Genomic DNA, 20581 nt, shown 5'->3' with positions numbered 1-20581 from the left:
AGAGAGGAGTTGAGGAAGAACTAGGGCTGATGAACAGCTAGCTTGGGGATCCTCCCCTCAGTAGATAGGCTAGCATGGCACCAAACAGTGGAGCTGCTCTCTGAAGCAGAGGCTAGGTTGGGACAGCTTGCTGACAGAAAACCTCATACACTTCCAATCTCAGGGGTTTGTTTATGGCAGGATCCCTGATGTTCGTGAAGTGACGCCATTGCAGAGCTGCTACTGGCAGAGCAGGACCCATGCTTCTCCACCCAGTAGACAGGTGGCACTTAGTTTCCCTTCTTTGCCTCTTTTTTCCTTGAAAACAGTAATTTTGGCTCTCAGCCAGGAAACCTATAGCATATTAGTTCTCAATTGGGGAAGCGGTCTTGTACCCCTTTAAATAGCTAATACAGTGACAGATCTTCTCTATGATCCTCCTTCTGCCTCCTCACAGACACATAAATATTTACGTACAAATTTAAGAGGTTTACTACTCTAATGATTTTCTTCCCTTCCAGGTTTATTGACATACAATTAACAAATAAAAGTTGTATATATTTAAGGTTTACAACATGATGATTTGATAAACATATACATTGTGAGATGATTACCAAAATCAAATTAATGAAGACATCAATCATCTCACATAGATACTATTGTATTGTATTGTGTGTATGTGTGTGTATGTGTGTGTGTGCGCCCAGGTGTGTGTCGTGAGGACACTTAAGATCTATTCTCTTCGCAAGCTTCAAGTGTATTACACAGTACTATCAACTATAGCCACCATACTGTACATCACAGCCCCAGAATTTATTCATCTTATAACAGGAAGTTTGTACCCTTTGACCAACATCTCCCCATCCCCCCACCCCACCCCAGTCCCTGGCAATCACTGTTCACTCTTTGCTTCTCTGAGTTCAACTTTTTAGATTCCACATATAAGTGAGTTCATACAGTATTTGTCCTTCTATAACTGGCTTATTTCACGTAGCATTATGTTCTCCAGTTCATCTATGTTGTTGAATGGCAGGATTTCTGTCTTATTTATGGCTGAATAATATTTCTATATATATATATATGTGTGTGTGTGTGTAGGTACATACACACACAGATCATATTTTCTTTATCTACTCATCCATCAATGGACACCAGTGGTTTCTATATCTTGGCTATTGTAAATAGTGCTGCAGTAAACATGGAGGTGCAGATGTCTCTTTGAGATACCGATTTCATTTCCATTGGATATATACCCAGAAGTGGGATTGCTGAATCATGTGATGGTTCTATTTTTAATTTTTTATAGAAACTTCATACTGTTTTCTATAGGGCTGTACCAATTTACATTCCCACCAGCAATGTACAAGGATTCTCTTTTCGCCACACCCTCACCAACACATGTTATCACTTGTCTTTTTAATAATAGCAATATTAACAGGTGTGAGGTGATATTTTATTGATATCTTATTACTCCAGAACAGTTAAATTAGACACTGATGCAGGAATGCATTGGTGATTCCAATGTGCAGCCCGAGTTGAGTAACACAGGTTTACCCCTTACTTACCCAAGGAAACCATCTCTGATCCTTGTATCCAGGCAGCTGATTTACTAAAGCTTACATTTCCAGGGAAATTTATCTTGTTTGATTTGCATCTTTTTCTGACTAATGATATTGAGCACCTTTTCATATCTACTTCTTGGCCATTTGTATATCTTCTTTATAAAAATGTCTATTAGGTTTCTTTGCCCATTTCTTAATCAGGTTACTTTCTTGCTATTGAGTATATGAGTTCTTTATATAGTTGGGATATTAATCCTTTATTGGATTTGTGGTTTTAAAATATTTTCTCCCATTTTTAGGTTGGCTTCTCACTTTGTGGATTGTTTTCCTTGCTGTGCAGATTTTTAGTTTGATGTAGTCCCACTTGTTTATTTTTGCTTTTTTGGCCTGTGCTTTTGGTGTCATATCCAAGAAATCATTGCCCAGACCATTGTCAAGGAGCTTTTCCCCTATTTTTTCTCCTAGGAATTTTACAGTTTCAGATTTTACATTCAAGTCTTTAGTCCATTTGATTTTTGATTTTGGTGTAAGAGAAGTGTTCAGTTTTATTCTTTTGCATGTAAATATTGTTTTCTGAACATTATTTATTGAATAGACTATCCTTTCCCCACTGTGTGTTCTTGGCATTTTTGTCAATGATTAGTTGACCATAAATGGGTGGATTTATTTCTGAACTAGCCCACTGGTTTTCAACCTTAGCTGCACATTGCACTCACCTGGGGAACTTCTAACATTCTTGAAATGCTCAGGCCGTACTCCAGAGCAATTAAATTAGACACTGATGCAAGTATGCATCAGTGATTCCATCGTGCAGCCCGAGTTGAGAAACACAGGTTTAGTCCGTTACTTACTCAAGGAAACCATCTCTGATTCTTGTATCCGGGCAGCTGATTTACTAAAGCTTACATTTCCATAGAAATTTATCTTAGAAATTTATATATAGAATAAATCATTTTCCACGGTATGATTGCTAGGAGGTTTGGAGAGCATATAATGGACATTATAAAGTGCAGGATATATGAGAAATTCACCAGCTTCCACATGGTTCCCAGCAGGGAGCTAGTGGGAGCTGGGAAAATAAACCAGGGGGTGTCCATTTGAGAGGTCAAGGCAGGTGGGCACAAACAATTCTTTGAATACCTAATCGGCATAGGAAATGGAAGAATTTTGAAAATCAGTCAGGCCATGGGCCTAAAGGCAAGCAAGGAAGGTAAATAATAAGAACATCAGGGTTGAGGTTTCACACTTAATCTATAAAACTACTTTTAATAGGCCCCTAGGTGATTATAAATTCATGGTGGCTTTCTCTTTATTGGGATTATATGGGTCTATTCCACATTTTTAAAGGAAGCCCTTCCTATTACGCAGGTGTGTCTCCTTATTTATTTGCATTTAAGATATTGAAATTTTTTTTTAAAAAAACCCTCATTTCTATGAGCATTAATTATATACCATGCAAGGAAGCAATTGTCTCTATGTTATGAAATATTAAATCAAAATGCTTCCTGTTCCCATATGTCCCAGAGATAAATACAGCAGTATTTTGAAGCCCCTCTTGGAGCTGTTTTGCCTGCAAATTTATTGTTTTGTCTCCATTTTCAGAAAGCCCTGTTTTCTATGAAGTATAGTACTCTAGGTAGTTTTTAAGGCGCAAACTCCTCTGGAGTTGCCTGTGTTGGCAACAACTCTTATGTAGATGGTACACGAGGGATGGCGCGTTGATCGGCTCCTTTAAGATGACAAATGGGCAGAGAGTGTTATTGTCTTTGATTGCATGCCTTACATCATCTGTATGTAGGAATAAGAGGGCCATACTTTATCTTTAGCCATTTTATAAATATTTAAGTCCTTATAGTTGCCTAAAGATATTAAAGCATATTTTACAGTAGTCGGAATATAAATATTATATATAGCACAAGATACCAAAGTAGTTTAATGAATTCATAATTTTCTGCTCACATTTATTGGAATGTGTTTTATGTTCCAAAAGTTCCATTTAAAGACTAAGATACCATTCTGCTCCCTGACAATACACCAAGCATTAGCCGGTGTTGGGGGGCAGGGTCTGAGTTCCAATGTGGGGAAGATTCCATTAGGAAGCAGGGAGGCAGGAAGTCCTGTCCCTGGAATATATTTCCTCTATCTTTAGGTCTAAATATATATACGTGTGTGTGTGTGTGTGTGTGTGTGTGTGTGTGTGTAATCTTTTGAATAAACAATGCTGGTGCTTATTTAAGTCCTGCAGCATTTCAGAAAGAAAAATTTTATAGCCCCTTTCCTCTATTTCAAGGAGATTAATCTTAAAAACATAAGTAAGAACAATAAAGATGAAGTTTGCAGTTTTCCTCCCATCTCCAACTCCCTTTGTGAAGAGGGATGCAGATCCAGTTTACCAGTATACGACGGTGATCCAGGGTCTTAAAGTGGATAGTGACTTCCCAACACATTTTGAATATTTCTCCTGAAATTAAAGAGTTCCAAGTTGCATCTTCCTTTTCCTAAATGCAAAAGGGTAACAGGGAGAATATTACTGCACCTCTTTTCAATTTTCCAGTGAAATATAAAGGCTTTCCTCTTTAATATTTCACAAAGTTTCCCAGTTCCCAGTGGGAGTCTATGCTGGGTAATGTTTGCTAATTACCAACAACAAAACTAGACATACAACGTTGGTAAATTACCTGACCCTTTCCTTTTTAATGAGACAACAAGGATTTCACCAAGTGATGTTGTTTCACTGGTTAATGGTGTCAGCAATGTTGTAATTGTGGGTTGAGACACATTAGCTGAACAACCACATGTAGAAAGGGCTTTCTCTCGACAAGCCATTTGGAGACTACAACCATATTATCATTAAGCCTCTGTCATTTGCATGCTGCTAATCACTTACTTTATTATCCTGCATATCCATTGTCTTTCTTTAATTGCTCTTTAAATTAAAATTAAAAATAGTTCTAAAGCCCACAATGGCTGGGATAGCATCTTGATTATGAAGATAACTTCAAGAAAATGGAACAACTGGTTATATATTGTCTGGATTATGAGAGTCCCATCCTTATGTACTGCGCCTGCAGGCCTCAGGGGCCTAATTGTGGTGGTTTCTCTTCCTTTAGCCCATAGTGTTTGTTTAATAAATGGTTATTTATGGCCTTCTCAGCCATTAGAGCAACTTTGGAGAAAGTACATCCTTCTCCTTGGTTTGGGAAGTGAAGTTTCATCCTCTGAGCAAAGGTATAAAACTGAATCAAAAGGCAGGATCTGTGCGAGAGCTTGTGAAGGAGTCTGAAAGGAGATCCTCTGGATTCTCTTTGCTAGCTTATTCTGTTGGAAGTCACTTTTAAATTTGGGGTCATGAAAGAGACATAAACCTCAGAGCTGAGAGGGCTTTAGAGTCATTCCCATTTTACAGATGAACACACTGAGGGCCAGAGCTATTGCCAAGACTGTGATCGCATAGCAGCAAATGAATGTTTTGACTGTTAGCAAACAGAGAGGGTTCAGGGCTCCTGGGGGAACGATCATGCCTTAGGGGCTACTCCTGAGAGAGGATATGACATCGTTCCTGGAGTTGTGATGTGCAAGCTGCACAGTTGTTGGGGTTTAATGTATTTGGTGTGTGTGTCTTCTATGAAATTTCGATATGCTTGTTGATAAAGACATGGGATAGGATACTGGAAGAGAGGGCTCCTGTCCTCCAGTTCCTTAAAATGACAATCCCATGAATGACCCCACTGTACAGGGAAATGCTCAGAGACATACCAGCGCCAAACCCTCATCTAGTGAAGATTCGTGTGTGTATGTGTGTGGGAATGTCTGACCCCAAGATCCAAGATCTCGGTTACATATTCACCTGCCAGCATAAACAATATATACAGGAAACACTTCAACACTTAAGGAAAAATAAAATAAAATTCTTTCTTTTAAAGAACTATCAAACGTTTGGAACCTTGGCGCTATCTCAGGCCAGGCGTCTTGTCTCTAGAAGCATGCAGAGACAGCTGGCTGAAAGTTGTTGGTGATGCAATTCTGCTTTCCTGAATTTCATGGCAAACGCCTTGGATCACTTGGCGCACCCATCTTTTGCAGCTACTTAATTTTCTATGTGCTTATGATATGGATGCTTTACTTTGCTTGTGATTTTAGAGTTCTGGTTTCTGCTGTGCTGGCCCTCGATTCATACTAAACCAAACAACTGGGGCCCATTTGGCATTTGGTATTTTAAATGTTAAAGGACATTTGAACTACATGACAAATGCTAAAAAACAAAGCCCACAGCACCAAGAACATAAAGAAACTGTTTATAATGAAAAGGTGGTTACATTTTCAGTCAATCTATCACTTTAATGAGCTCTTTGAATTTCTTTGATTAATGCTCACAAAAGAAGAGAAAAAAATTGATGTAATGGAAACAAAATGGTATACAGTCTTGGCAGAATGGGAGGGGATGTCTGTGTGTTTTATTAGTATCCCCTTGATATCACTGTCTTGTAATATATATATCTGCCTTTTCCCTGGCATAGTAAGCCTCTAGTTTACTAGAAATGTGATCCATCATGAAAGAGGAGATCCCATGTTAGTGGCAAAATGGCCTTTGTCCTCTTGTGGTGGAAGCAAAGAGGGAGAGTCTCAGGACAGGAATTAAGAACAAATAATAATAATAAAGAAAAAGCTAGCATAAGCTATGCCATATTGAAATTGGGGAGTCCTGTGGGTATATGAAGATAAAACAGAGAATTAAAAATGCTTAAAAACATTTAAACATTAATATGTAGTAATTAGTGCATATTTAGTAGTAATTCATACATTTTAAATTAATGAATAAAGGGAATGGAAAAAAGGCAAAGGGAAGCATCTTCATAAAGTAACTAAATGTGAGAAGTTAGTCAAGGCAGGCTTCCTGGAAGAGGTGAAGAAGGGGCAGGAGCTGGGTTGGGAGGGAAGAAGGGGAACAGTTTCTGAAGTGAGTAAGACTGGTGGAAGCAGGGATGAGAATCAGCAGGTGCCACTTTCCATCTGTGTTGGAAACCAGCCCTGACTGCTCCTCCCTTCCCCTGTGTGCATGGGGCATTGTGGGTTTCTCAGGCTCTTCACAGTCCACGTACGCTTTATGTAAGTGGCCTCTGCTCTGACATTGAGTGACTCTTACAAGATGGTGGAAGGATGAACTAATAGAGAACTAGAAAACCTGAAAACTCTCTCTGGGCCCTGTTCTTCTAAAGCCCCTTTGCTCTGTAACCTTGGCCCGATCACTTCCATCTTAGAACTTCAGTATCCTCAACTGCCAAATTAAGAGGATGCTCAAAGCCCTTTCAGACCCTTACAGATGAACCAGCCGTGTCCATCCATCAGGTTAATCAGCTGCTCTCAGCCTATAGAGAATCACGTGAGGTTTCGAGATTTCAAGGTCTTTAAAATCAATTTATAATTTTCAAATTTTTTCTCATTGCATAAACATGTTTATTTTAGAAAATTTAGCAATATAGAAACAAAAAATGCACATTCCCTGTAATTTTACTGCTCAAACATAAGAAAGTTGACATATTAGTCTTATTTCTATAGATTTAAATACTTTTGCCCTCAAAAAATGGATCATATATGTTAGTATGTTATCTGTGGTTTTTCACAAAGATTTTATCATGGCTATTTTTTCTATGTCATGAAATGTTTTCCTGCATTATTTTTAGTGAATGCAGACTTAACCAATTCCCCTAAAATTGGACATTCATGTTGTTTTCATTCAAATGTTGTCACTTAATACCTATGAATGAAGACCATGGTGGCCAAATTTTTAATATAAGGAAATTATAGCTGTACACATATTTTTAGAAGTACAATTGCTTAGACCAACGTATAGGTAAAATTCTAAGTAATTTGATCCATACTGACCAAGTAAATATGTCTTATTTTTATATTATTTTTTGAGACAGAGTCTCAGTTTGTCACCCAGGCTGGAGTACAGTGTCATAATCTTGGCTCACTGCAACCTCTGCCTCTCTGGCTCAAGCAATCCTCTCATCTTAGCCTCCCAAGTAGTTGAGACTACAGGCACACTCCACCACACCCAGCTAATTTTTGTTTTTTTTTTTTAGTAGAGACGAGGTTTTACCATGTTGGTCAGGCTGGTCTTGAACTCCTGAGCTCAAGCAATCCACTCACATTGGCCTCCCAAAGTGCTGGGATTACAGGCATGAGCCACTGCACCTAGCCTGCCTTAGTTTTAAATTGTAAGATGAATTAGGAGAAGGCAAAACTGAGAAGTTGAGATGTTGTAGAAAATGCACTGACATCATGAGCTGTTGGGTAAACGGAGACATTATATCAGATGAATATTAGATTTCTCTCCAAATCTGTAGATTTAGGTGTGTTCAAGTTGTTGCTAGCTTTGTCCTTTTCTTCCCTTTTTTCCTTTCTCTCCTTAACCAACCCTTTAGAGAAACACCTTACACAGTAAGATTTTTAAGCTAATTCTAAGGAAAGAGATTGTCTGCTTGGAGAGACAACTCCATGAATTTGTTTCATGTGTGTGAGACTTGTCTAAGAGCTGAATATATTTTATGAAGCTTAATGGGCAACTAACTATAGAGAGGTTTTGTTTATTTGGTTGGTTTAATTTGCTTTGGTTTGAGTTGGACCCAAAATGCAAATGCTAAAAGGATCGGGCACTTTATGCAGTGGGTGGAGTCAGCTTCCAAAGGCGCTAATCAAAGACAGTCTCTAAAAAAATGTGCCGCTAAAAATGTCATTGTTACTTACTGTAAATAGAAAGAAATGAGAAGAGTATTAAGCCAGGTCTTGTCACTGGTCACTGGAAACAAGCAGGAAACCTTAAATTAGGATGCAATCATTTGTTTCAGTAGAAAATCAGGCCTGCATGAATCATTTCACCATGAAGAGAATGGAGATTTTTCTGTTATTTTACTAGTTGGAACATTTTGGTGCAAGTGAAAGCCAATGCAAAAAAGCTTAAGTAGAAACAGAGTCAAACTGGGATGCCGCTGGCTTTAGGCACATTTAGGTGCAGGAACTTGAACAATGACAGAGCTCTGTCTCAGTCTCTCCACCTTTTGGTTCATTTGCCCTGTTTTCATTCACCCTATGGTGGGCTAACTGCTTGCCAGCAGCCACACACCTACAGGCTCCTGACTTTGCAACCACAGCACCTTTACTCTCTTTTACATAAGGTCCCGGTGAGAACATGGACTGGTCCTAGCTTGAGCGGGGCAGACTCATTTCTAAACCGATGATGGGGCCAGGATGATGCAGGACCATCTGTGGCCCTGTGAAGTCAACATGCCTGGCCTCAGGTTGCTACTCCTGTTTCCAGGGTGGGGACAGAGTTGCTTCCCTGCACTCTCAGCTAACACTGTGGAATAGGTTCCTTATGCATAGAAGGAGTTAAAAACAAACAGAAAACACCAGATATCAGCTATCCTGGTTCTGCTGCTAACTGGTTCTGCGACGTTGGATATAATAACTTCTCCACTCTAAGCCTCAGTTTCTTCATCTGTAGAATGGAGGAACTGATTAGAGGATTTTCAGAGCTCTTGTGTCTCTAGCATAGAATGATTGCTGAAGAGGCAAAAGACACCTAACAGTGTGGCTTAGGATTCACAGAACTGTCTGTTGATATGGCAGTTTCCAAGCTCTGTCATTAGGTTTTGTGCAGGGGAGTCACACATTGGCAGGGGAATTTCCCCACTTCCCTCCTTGACATTGACCTCCAGCACCTTGGTGGGGGCTACCTCTACCCTGTTGGGGTAGCCTTTGGGGAGTTTCAGGAGAAACTGCTGCCTTGGTAAATAATCTTTTTTTGATTGAGTAAACATGGTCAGCTGCCTGGCCTTCCTGACTCTGGATTCTAGCTTCATGGGAAGCCACTGAAAACTACTGTGAAAAAAATATTACAAGGTTAAACTGAGGTTTCTCCTTTGACTGAATTTTTCTTGCAGTCTTTTCCAAAAATCTATTTCCCAAATCAACCTTGTGTGCATGGATTTTCTTCCCCTACAAGTTAGAAAGCAATTGTGCTTCTATACATGGAATTTTCTTTACTTCAGCTGCTGAAGAATTTGTTGGAATACATACTGCAAAAATGACTGCTGTGGCTATTACTGTAGTTGCTCAGGGGAGCTATTCAGATGCCTCATTTATTGGAGCTTAATAGATTAAAAGTCCAAATTGAGTCTCATGATATAAGCCTAATCAAGTTCTAATCTGCATAATTTTCCCATAAGCAGCAATGAGAAATTTGGATAATTTATGTTTCAGCAGTTGCCAATCATGTGTTAAATAGCATTGTTGCATTTACTTATCAAAATATTTTTATTGATCTGCACTTCATCTGACATTTGCCTTTGAGATTTTTTCTTCCTGGTATTAACAAGAAATTTAATTCATCTCATAGATGATGTAATATGAGATGTTTCTCTTGATTTTAACATGTCTTTATAGATCATTTTTAAAGGTGATCTTTCCCTTTTACAACTTCATATTGAATACCTGTCTCAGCAAACCTAGATGACTCGGCCTAATTTATTTCCCTAGTTTAACGTAGCATATGGATTTCTAACCATCATTTATATGCACACAATAAAAGATAATTTGGCCCACCATTTGAACCAATTCCTTTATGTTAAGTCTATGGGGGTGGGGGAAGCACTTACCTTCATTTCTCCATCTATTCTAGGGGAGGTGATTGATAAGAATTTCCATCTCCCTCTCTCCCTGGAAAGGCTTGGGGATTTAACTAGGGAAGATTTAGAAAGTACTTTGTGTTTCCCCCACGGAAAAGTACTGTAATAAAGCATTTATTATATGTACTGAGTACCACATGCTGCCATACCAAAGCAAGTTAAGCATAACTGCAATGGGTCCCAGTTGTTATCTGCTATTGTTTAAAAGTGAAAACGATAAAAAGTAAGACTGACTCAGGTCTCAGACTTGCCTGCCAGGGATAGTACCTGAGTAGGAGAGGCCAGCACACAAGTCAAGCATGCGGCACAGCGTACAGGTGTCAGGAGTCTGAGGTCAGACTGCCTGGTTGCAGCTCCCAGATCCACTTGCCAATGGGGTATACTTGAACCAGTTACGCCACTGCTCTGAATCTTATTTTCCTCTTTTACAGGATAGAAATATTATCAGTCCTTAAACACACAGAGACTGTTATGAGGAATAAACAAGGTGGCCCATGAAAAAACCCTTAGCCCAGTCTGTCATATAAGAAGCAATATGGCATGGTGGCTTAGAGGAGACACTGGGACTTGTTTAGCTGGGTTCCATTCTGAGATCTGCTAATTCCTAGATGTATGTCCTGGGGCAAGTTGCTTACCTTCTCTGTGCTTTAGTTTCCTCCTCTAAAAAACAATAGTATCTACATAGGATGGTTCTGAGAACTGAAGTTATTACATGAGCAAAATTTAGTGCATAGTAAGCACTCAATAAAAGTTAGCTATTATTTTTCTTCTTGGGGCTCTATTTCAGCCTTCCCCCCTCTCTTCTTCATCCTCAGTTATTAACCAGTTTAGATCTAGAGCGTTCTTGCCTTTGCTTTGAGTCTCATAAAAATGATGCCACTGAGCCTTTCTCATTTTCTAATGCACTTGGGTTTACGTTGTCCTGGAACCCTTTTCTACCCATTCCCTGTGTATAGCTTGTCCGAGCCATAGCCCTTCTTTCTTTATAATCACGTGATGCTTTGTAGATGCTGCATGCATGCATATAGCAAGTATCCAGAAACAATTAATTCAAGAAAGGAAACTTTGGTGACCTCCTTGTTATCCTTTGCACTTTTTAGGAATAGGCAAAGTGTTTGTGTTAAATTCTTTAATTAAAAGCCATCCACTGAAAGTAGTCTGAACATTTCACTAAAGAACACTTAACCTTCTTCCCATAACCTCCCTGGCAGAGGCCCATTGCTACCAAACCCTGGAATTACAGTATCATGAAAAGGACCTCAGACACTGCTGATTTTGTTCAGCTGAACCCAACAGGGGTGCTTATGGTCAAGTGTTAAGAATAGAGAGTAGTGAAAACCATTTCCGAAGTTCTCTAAATAATTAAGGAAAGTGAGAGATTGGGTATAGAAAACGGAAGGCTCCAGAGATTCTGCAGTTGGCATAAGAAATGAAGAACCTTTCCTAGATGAAGACTGGCCAATGGCTTATTGACATACCTAAAGAAAATCCCAGCTATCCCCATATTCAGATTCCTCTTTCTTAGTTATTTTGGGCTGTATTTCTATCACAAGACTGATCTGATTATTTCCATACGCGCGCGCGCACGCGCGCGCACACACACACACACACACACACACTGCTCATTGCCGTCTCATTAATTTTCTAGGATTTTCTCTGTGTGAAAATTCTTTTTTAAGAACCTACTAAATACTTCTTCAGTTCTTTATCCCTAGGGAAAGGGAAGTGATCCACAAATACTTATTGTATACCTAATAAAATATTAATATTGGTAGCAAGCATTTTTGAGTACTTGCTTCATACCAGGTATTGTCCTAAATGTTTTGAATACGTTATTTTATTTTATCCTTACAATGGTCCTGTGCAGGAGGTATTTCTGGTTTATGGATGAAGAAAGAGACTTGGAGAGCGTCTGCACAATGCTTATAGTGCCATGGCTCATAAGTGGAGGTGCCAGAATTTGAATCCAGGACACCTGACTTCACAGCCCATGCTCTTAGCGATTCCATTCTATTTCTTTTCTATGTGCTGGACATTGTGTAGATAATCTGGGAAGTTCAAATAAAGGAAAATCCAGTCTCTGACCTAAAGTTCTTATACAGTATATGGAATGGGAATACCTGTCATGAGATAAAGTTGGTCAAGGCATTTATGCCTCATGCCAAATGAATAAAACAGATAACAAAAGACTGCCACATCAGCCACTGAAGATTGGAGTGGGGAAAAAACTTCAGTGTAAGGAGATCAGGTGGTCTCTCAAAGTTATTTCTTTTCTTTTAATTTTTTTCATAAGTTATTGGGGTAACTGAGGTACAGGTGGTATTTGGTTGCATGAGTAAACCAAATACCACCTGTACCTTAGTGGTAAACCAAATACCACATTTAGTGGTGATTTGTGAGATTTTGGTGCACCCATCACCTGAGCAGTATACACTGCACCATGTTTATAGTCTTTTATCCCTTTTCCCCCTCCTACTCTTCTCCCCAAGTCCCCAAAGTCCATTGTATCATTCTTATGCCTTTGCATCTTCATAGCTTCGTTCCTACATATCAGTGAGAACATATGATATTTGGTTTTCCATTGTTGAGTTACATCACTTAGAATAATAGTCTCTAATCTCCATTGTATCATTCTTATGCCTTTGCATCTTCGTAGCTTCGCTCCCACATATCAGTGAGAACATGTGATGTTTGGTTTTCCATTCCTGAGTTATATCACTTAGAATAATAGTCTCCAGTCTCATCCAGGTCACTGAAAATTGCTGTTAATTCATTTCTTTGTATGGTTGTATGACTGTGTAGTATTCCATCTCATATATATATATATGATATATATCACATGTATGATATATATATCACAGTTTCTTTATCCACTTATTGATTAATGGGCATTTGGGTTTGTTCCACAAGTGTGCAATTGCAAATTGTGCTGCTATAAACATGTGTGTGCAAGTATCCTTTTCGAATAATGACTTCTTTTCTTCTGGGTAGATATCCAGTAGTGAGAATGCTGGATCAAATGGTAGTTCTACTTTTAGTTCTTTAAGGAATCTCCGCACTGTTTTCACAGTGGCTGTACTAGTTTACATTTCCACCAGCAGGGTAGAAGTGTTCCCTGTTCACTGCATCCATGCCAACATCGACTGTTTTTTGATTTTTTGATTATAGCAGTTCTTGCAGGAGTAAGGTGGTATTGCATTGTGGTTTTGATTTGCGTTTCCCTGATCATTAGTGATATTAAAACAAATGGCCAAAAAACATATGGAAGTCATTTTTAGCACAAAACTTGCCTCTCATGGCCATGATCAACAAAGTGCTATGGAGACATAGCTAAAGAATCAGGAGCCCATCTGGTGGTAGCTTCGGCTGTGGATGATTTAAACGTGAGTCTTCCTGATTGAGGACTTCTCATTCAATGTCTCTAATGCTGATATTCTTAGTCATCTTTTCTGGCAAAATAAGTGGTTGTTTCTAAAATTTATTTCCCAAGTGTTAGTTTAACTAATAAAGGGAGCGTTTCCCAGTTTCACTGCTCCCTAGCCTTAGATCCCTGTAGTATATTCCATGTGCCAGTGCTTTCACATGCAGAACTAGGGCGCTGTTTTATGTGGAGAGACTTTGGCTGCTACCCATGATACAGCCATGGCTGCAAGAAATAATGGGGAGGGGAGCAAGACGGTTAGAGACTGGGTCACAATTTAGACCTGTCCTCTTACCAAATGTAGCTATGATGAATGGGGTGGACACCATCCTGTGGCATCAAGGGCCAGATTGCCTCATCCCTTTATAGAAGATGCCTGAACTTCTCTCCAAGCCCATTTAGGGAATCTGGGGCAGCCCTGCCATTTCTGACCATAATTGTCCCATATCAGGACCCCTAAGAAAGAAACAATGCTAATAAATTATGTTCATCTTTAGCATAACTTTACACCAGGGAAAAAGAGGAAACCAATTTTGTCATTGTTGCTGCCTTTTGCTTTTAAAAATGTGTGACTAGAAGAGTAGGGAAATAAAAAGAGGCATGAAGTTTTCTTGCCAAGAAAAGCACACTTTTTTGGGGAGTCATGCATCGGGGAGAGTCAGGCCTTCAACGGAGAGATGTCTTTGGACACCCACCATAGTTTGTCAGTTGCAGATGCTAATGGAACCAGGCCTGGTGACTGAAGGGGAAAATGGAATATGAAAGCAAAATGAAAGAAGCCTATGAAGCAAGCATGTCATTTCTAAATGAAGGTTTCATGCAAAGGAATTGAGTCTTTTCACAGCTGAAAATGGAATCTTTAAATAAGATAAAATAAAAGGATGCCGTGGCTTGTTGCGGGTTCTGTAATGAAATACAGTTTTCCTAATACCGTGTGACCTGCATTTCTCCCTGCTTTATGGGTGCTATTCCTTGACGTACAAACCCGTATTTTCTCAAGTCAGCATTTGATGATGGATGTCAAAATACAGGCCATGTATTATGCATATAGCATTACCGATTTAAGGTGTTTACTTGTCAAGTTGAAGAAATTCAAAAACGTCACATCCACTGAATCTGCACAGCTGTCACTTGCAGTTTTTCATGCTTTTGAATCGAAACTTCTGATGAAAACAGTTTAGTTTTCCCCTTCACCATCCTAGAGGAAGAAAACAGCTAGCATTTAAAAATGCATGTTTTTGGTTATGTGGTTGGCTGAAAAACACATATTCCAAAGTTTGAAAAGATGGACACTACAATGTCATTCAAAATGACTCCCCCTTTTCACAGTATATTAATATAAAGAATCAAATTAAGTGCCGTCAGGGAATGGGTATTAAGTAAAACTTTGTTTTTCTTTTTGAAAGTATGGCACTTAATGATAAGAAATGTATACAGAGGAGAGCAGAAAGTAAGAAAACCCTTTTATATTTCCCTGGCATTTTATGCATTATGCACCTCCAAAACAATAGGCAATTATTGAGCTCCTGTATTTCATTCCTGACTCACACCTAGCCAAAATGCCAGACTCAACACAGTCTTGTCACATTGCTGGGGAGTGAGTGAGTCAGGAATCTGGTCACAGAGTAATCTATTTGGAGTTTTGTCCTTGGAAATTTAGCAAGTGACTTTGTTCCTAAAAGTCTCTAATTCATTGATAAGTCCATGTAGCATTCCACCTAGGGCAAAAATGAGAAACCAAAGTGAATGTGAATGCTTGCCTGTCATCTAAATGTAAGCGCATTGGGTCCTGCCACTTGCATAGAGTTGCCATATGGTTCATTAGAAAACGTAATTTTCACCAGATGAATGTAGGAGGTAAATAGGTTTCTAATATTGATATGTGTCCATGCAAAACCTTAAAGAGGCAGTCATTATGCCTAGCCAGGATATTTCTCACTCTGAGTAAACTGATAGTTACAGTTTGGTCCAAGCTCATCCCGGTATGCACTCTGGACTTGGACCTGAGACCCAAAGAAGCCCAAACTGCAAAATCAGAGACCAAGCAGGTTGCTTTCCAATTTTCCTATGCCCACATATACCTTATGTGGTCTGTGCTGGGCACCCTAGGAAGTTCAAGGGATCAACCATAAGCAGGTGGCATATACATCAGTCAGGAGGATTTAGGTGCAAGTGAACTCCTTCTCCATTTAGCTTAAACAGAAATAAAAAAATATGTACATCTCATTATATTATGTGTATGTATATGTATAAATACATTTGTGTCTGTGTGTGTGTGTGTGTGTGTGTGAATAAAATCTCATGTAGGGAGAAGTCCTGAGGTGAGATGGCTCCAGGCTGCTTTCCCTAAGAACTCCAGGACAGTTCTTCCTGTCATTCAATTCAGCCAATATTACTAACAGTTTAGTTAGTTACGCCCTCAGCTGGTGCCTCAGTTCCTGACACTACAGGCATATAAAACACTGCATAGTAAATTAAAAAAGAATCTCGTCCTATATGTTTCTTTTTAAGAGCAAGGAAACACTTCCTGAAAGCCCCGGGAAGATTTACTAACACTTCTGATTGGCCAGAACTCTGTGAAAACTGAGGCCTGAGTCACTCACTAGCAAGAGGATAAGCAATTGATTGGTTTATGGTGACAGTCAGGCTGAGTTAGGTTATATTGTGGTAACAACAAACAAACAAACAAATTTCAGTGGCTTAAGGCAACGCAGCTTTACTTTTCACTCACTCAGAATGCTTTGTGGGTCTGGGCAACTGTCCAGGGCTGCTGTCCAGCCTTCATTTCCATAGTAACCTGTGTCCTCACAGTTGCCATGGCCTGGGAAGAGAGAGACGGCTGTCCAATCCCTGTACCAGCAGTGATATGCGTCGGTCTGCTCACTTTTCATAGGACAGAGCATTTCATGTGTCACATAGCCATATGTAACGTCAAGGGGGCACAGGGGATAATTCTTCTGTGTCCCTGGAAAGAGAAGGGAGCCAAAATCTGAGCAGAATAAATAATTTGTGTGGAGTCTGGATTTTTTTAAGGGAACTATAAAGTGAGTTACAATTATTTATAATGGTATCCTACCTTGTCCTTTTAAAGAATAACTCATTAGAGTTTATCCTGGGAGTAGTAATTGCTGACCTGTGAATAATGCATAAGCTACATTTTTGGGGTTGTGTGTATATACTGTACTCTCATTATTTCCTAATGTTCTACTTCTTTGATTTTTCTTTTTCCTCTGCTTCCCTCCCACTAGGGTTCACACCTCCAGGAATGGATAGATCCTCTCCAGATAATAGCCCAGTGCACGGGATGTTACGTCAACCGTCCATCACAACTGGGGTCAACATCCCCATCATCACTGAACTAGGTAGGGGTCAATGTCAGCTTTGGAGGGAATTTTTGTTCTCTCTTTCAAACCATACAGGATATGAGGAGGTTGGTTTTTTCTTAGCCCTTTCAACCTTGTAGGTGCTATGGGGTTTGTTTTGAGGGAGCTGGGAGCAAGGTATGAGTAGAAATATGGCTGATTACTGGAAGGGAAAACTGATCTATCTTTCTTCTGAGATGAATAGACAGTTTCCTTCATGCTGGTCACTGTTTTCAAAGGAGCATGAGATGATGGATTTGCGATTGGGACATACAGTCGGGAATGGGGAGGAAAGGAGGATGGCTTAGTTCATGGATTCTTTCTGGTGATTTTTACTGGAAGAACCTCTTTCTAGCATTCTGTCTGGACAGCTCCTACAATCTGAGCCCTCCACTGATATGCAAAGCCTTGGATCTAAGCCAAACCCATCTTGAGAATGAAGTAGACACCCTGGGCCAATGTGTAATAACTCCACATTGAACCTATCGTAGTTGAATATCTCAGCCAAAAGCCATTTTCAGCAAATGCCATTCTGGCCCCCCAGATGATGGGGTTTTGAGGGCCATGTTGGTTGGAAGATAGAATCTAACTTCTAACCTGGCCATGGCACTCCCTGTTACCATGAATGAGTTTGCAAAACTGTAGAGTGGCCTCTTCCCCTGAGAAAAATACAAACTACCTATGGTCCGGGGTCCCTTGACTTGAGAATGTTTCCTCTGTTATTCCCTCACTCTCTTCTTTTTCTGTACTTTCCTCCACTCCCTTTCCCCAACCCTTAAATGCTGTATCCAATTAGCTAAACCGGGCAAGTTGCCTTTGGTTTCAGTCAATCAGGAAAAAAACAGTGGGACGCACATTCTAATGATAACTGAACTGGGTAAGAAGCACTGTTTTCCTTCACATCAGTATCTCCTTTTGTTCTGCTGTTGGTGTTTCCAACTATCATCGGCTTGTTTTTATTTCACCGGCTGTAACAGAAAGGCTACCCCATGGCACTGCTTTGAATGTGTTTTATTTGTGGCTCTGGTTGGAATTGACTGTCTTGTTCTGGCCTTTCTTAATGATTTTTTCCCCACACAGCATCAGTAAACCTTTGATCACACCCATCTGACCTGGCAGTTGTTTCCAAAGCATCTTTGCTCTAATTCATTTTCTCTGGCCTGAGTCTTTTTTCTCCACTTCTTTTTTGTCACCCTGCTCTCCCGCCTTCTCCCTTCTACTCCTCTTCCAACACGCTGTCAGTTTGAATGACATGTCTTCACAGCTTTCAGAGGAAGTCAAAGGAGAATATCAAAATTTTAAGATAAGAAACCTAAGATGGTGCCTTCCCTCCAGCTGTTTATTTTCCTTTATTCTGACTTTATTTGCCTTTTTTTCCCCTACTGGGGCCTTTCTCAGAAGCTTTGGTTCTGAAGCCATAAAAACACCTGGTCCCTGGGGAACCTTTTTTTCCTAAAGGCAGATTTTAAGAAGGGTGCAGAGGATAAGGTTAGCAGCCACCCAAGTGCAGCCCTGCACTCTGGCTCCCACTCCCATCTCAAAACCCTCTCTGGGAGATTCACAATGGACTCATGTGGAAGATAAAGGCCCGTGGTCATGAGTGTGTTTGTAAGGCTCCTCCCCGCTTCCCCATGACTTGATTAATAACTCCGTGAAGGGCACCCATCAGCAGCAGGTCTCAGAACTGGGGATTGATCTTCTAAATAGAGACAGCAAAAGTGCTGCTCAGCAAAGGAGTAGATAGAGAGGTGGGAGCACCTGCCTTCACATGACTCACAAATGAAACGAACACTCCATTTTCTTGGCCCAAAAATATATTTCAAAATAAGGGAGCAGGCTTTCAACACAGTAATCTTGCTTGTGAGGTGTCTAGAAACTAAGAAATAAATTGTCCACCACTCAGCACTGCATTATTGTAGATATAGCTATTTATCAGGACAAATTCACTCAGGTCAAGGAGTATCACACTATCTTCTGTTTCCAACCATAGAAAGGGTGTCTTTTTCATGTTCAGTGTAGTTGTTTAAAAACCCTAGGTTTCTGGATTGCTCTCCTCAGAACTGGAAGACCATAAGAGACCCAGGGCTCATGTGGTCCACACCTCTGGTTGGAAAATTAATCTAAACATCTCCATCTCACAAACCTACAGGAGCATTTCAGAGTCATCACTGCCAGGAATTTCGTTTTCTATTTGGAATTCACGTGCTGCTAACCAGGTTATCTTAATTTGTCATTAGTAGAAGAGAAAAGGAGAAGCTTGGTGCCCCAAATCTAAGGCAAGAATTCTGGCATTTGATTAGCATCATTGACTCTCCTGAAGGCTTTGTCCCACACCAGATTTCTTTCTTGTGTTCAGAGAATCTTGCAGGTGCTCACACCACCCTATCTTCTGCCCTGAGACCTACTTCTTTAGCTGCCGAACCACCCTCCTCTGACCACTTCACCTCCCACATCACCCACAAATACTATTTACCTACATGTTCTGAGATGTGTTCTGCATTATACCAGACCAGTAAAATGAATTTTAAGAGACACAGAAGGCACCAAGGCCACACAAGCTTTTGAGGCTATGTAGTATGTTCCACTCTTCTCTACTTGGAGACTCTCAGTTGATGTTAGCAAAGACTCCTCAGAGTCTCACAAGAAAGGACTGTGTTAAAGCTGTTTCACCTGACTATTTCAATTGTATTTGGCCACATGTGCCTTGGGGTGATTATGTGGGTACCTCCTAGTACCCACATAATTACTGTTCTATGAAATAGACTTTGGGTAGCACTGCTTGCTCTCCTTCTGAGACTGGGTATTTCAGAACAATATACAGGGTATTCACTGGACCCTGGCTAGTCTCTTGGAGTGCATTTCCCATGGCCCCAAATGTCTAGCTCACTGACAATCTGGAGTCCCCTCTCTCTACTTGGAGTCGCTTCACCTCCATGTCTGGTGCCAACCCTTCCCCATCTTCCTGATAAGAGGTAACAGACGATGTGCTTTTTGGAGCATTGCTCTACACGCCATTGGTGGCTATTACAAGTAACTAAAACCACATTCTTCCATATGTGGTCTCCAGTTTACATTTTCTGATTCACAAATCAGAAAGACTAAATAGTGGCCTACAAAATCCCCTTGGACAAGGGAAGGGAGGTGAGGAAAAGCTCTTGAAAATCCTCTTGAAAGACCCCTGAGCAAGACATTCAGTATTTCCAAGAGGGGCAGAGAGAAGCTGGGCATTTTCATGTTATAATGGGTGGACAGAAATTTAATGTCAGAAGGGAGGTCATGACAGCAGCTAGCATTTATCAAGTCATGGCATGATCCAGGCGCTGGGCCAGGCTTACTGGGCACAATCCCGTTCATATGAGCCTTCTGACAGCTTCATGAGAGAGCTCCTATAACTCCCCCATTTTACAGAGAGAGAAATTAAGGTGTAGAATGATGAAATTGCTTTGCCCAAGGAAGTTGGCAGCAGTGGCTAGACTGAAGCCCAGTTGTCAGAGCCTGGATTTTGGACTTTCACCACCAGACTACAATTCAATTGCTGCTGAAACAATGGGGGCCCAAATATGACCA

The 20581-nt window shown here is 40.2% G+C and overlaps 1 protein-coding gene across 21 annotated transcripts in view; it reads left to right on the top strand.

Moving 5' to 3' along the window:
* Positions 1-20581, top strand: part of KCNMA1 (potassium calcium-activated channel subfamily M alpha 1) — a 761855-nt gene that overhangs the window by 704860 nt on the left and 36414 nt on the right. For 13 of the 21 annotated variants that reach the window (XM_064374369.1, XM_064374368.1, XM_064374371.1 and 10 more), the window contains one exon: positions 16901-17014. In XM_064374369.1, the coding sequence (XP_064230439.1) occupies positions 16901-17014 (114 nt within the window). Of the gene's footprint in view, positions 1-16900; positions 17015-17810; positions 17892-20581 lie in introns of all 21 variants that reach the window. The other 8 variants (XM_064374367.1, XM_064374362.1, XM_064374360.1 and 5 more) reach the window with 1 other exon arrangement.

Source organism: Aotus nancymaae, unplaced genomic scaffold, assembly GCF_030222135.1.
Source record: "Aotus nancymaae isolate 86718 unplaced genomic scaffold, 86718_ANA_hifiasm-v0.15.2.pri h1tg000010l, whole genome shotgun sequence".
NCBI classification, from domain to species: Eukaryota; Metazoa; Chordata; class Mammalia; order Primates; family Aotidae; genus Aotus; species Aotus nancymaae.
Note: the sequence above shows the minus strand (reverse complement) of the source record. Positions and strands in the feature narration are given on the sequence as shown.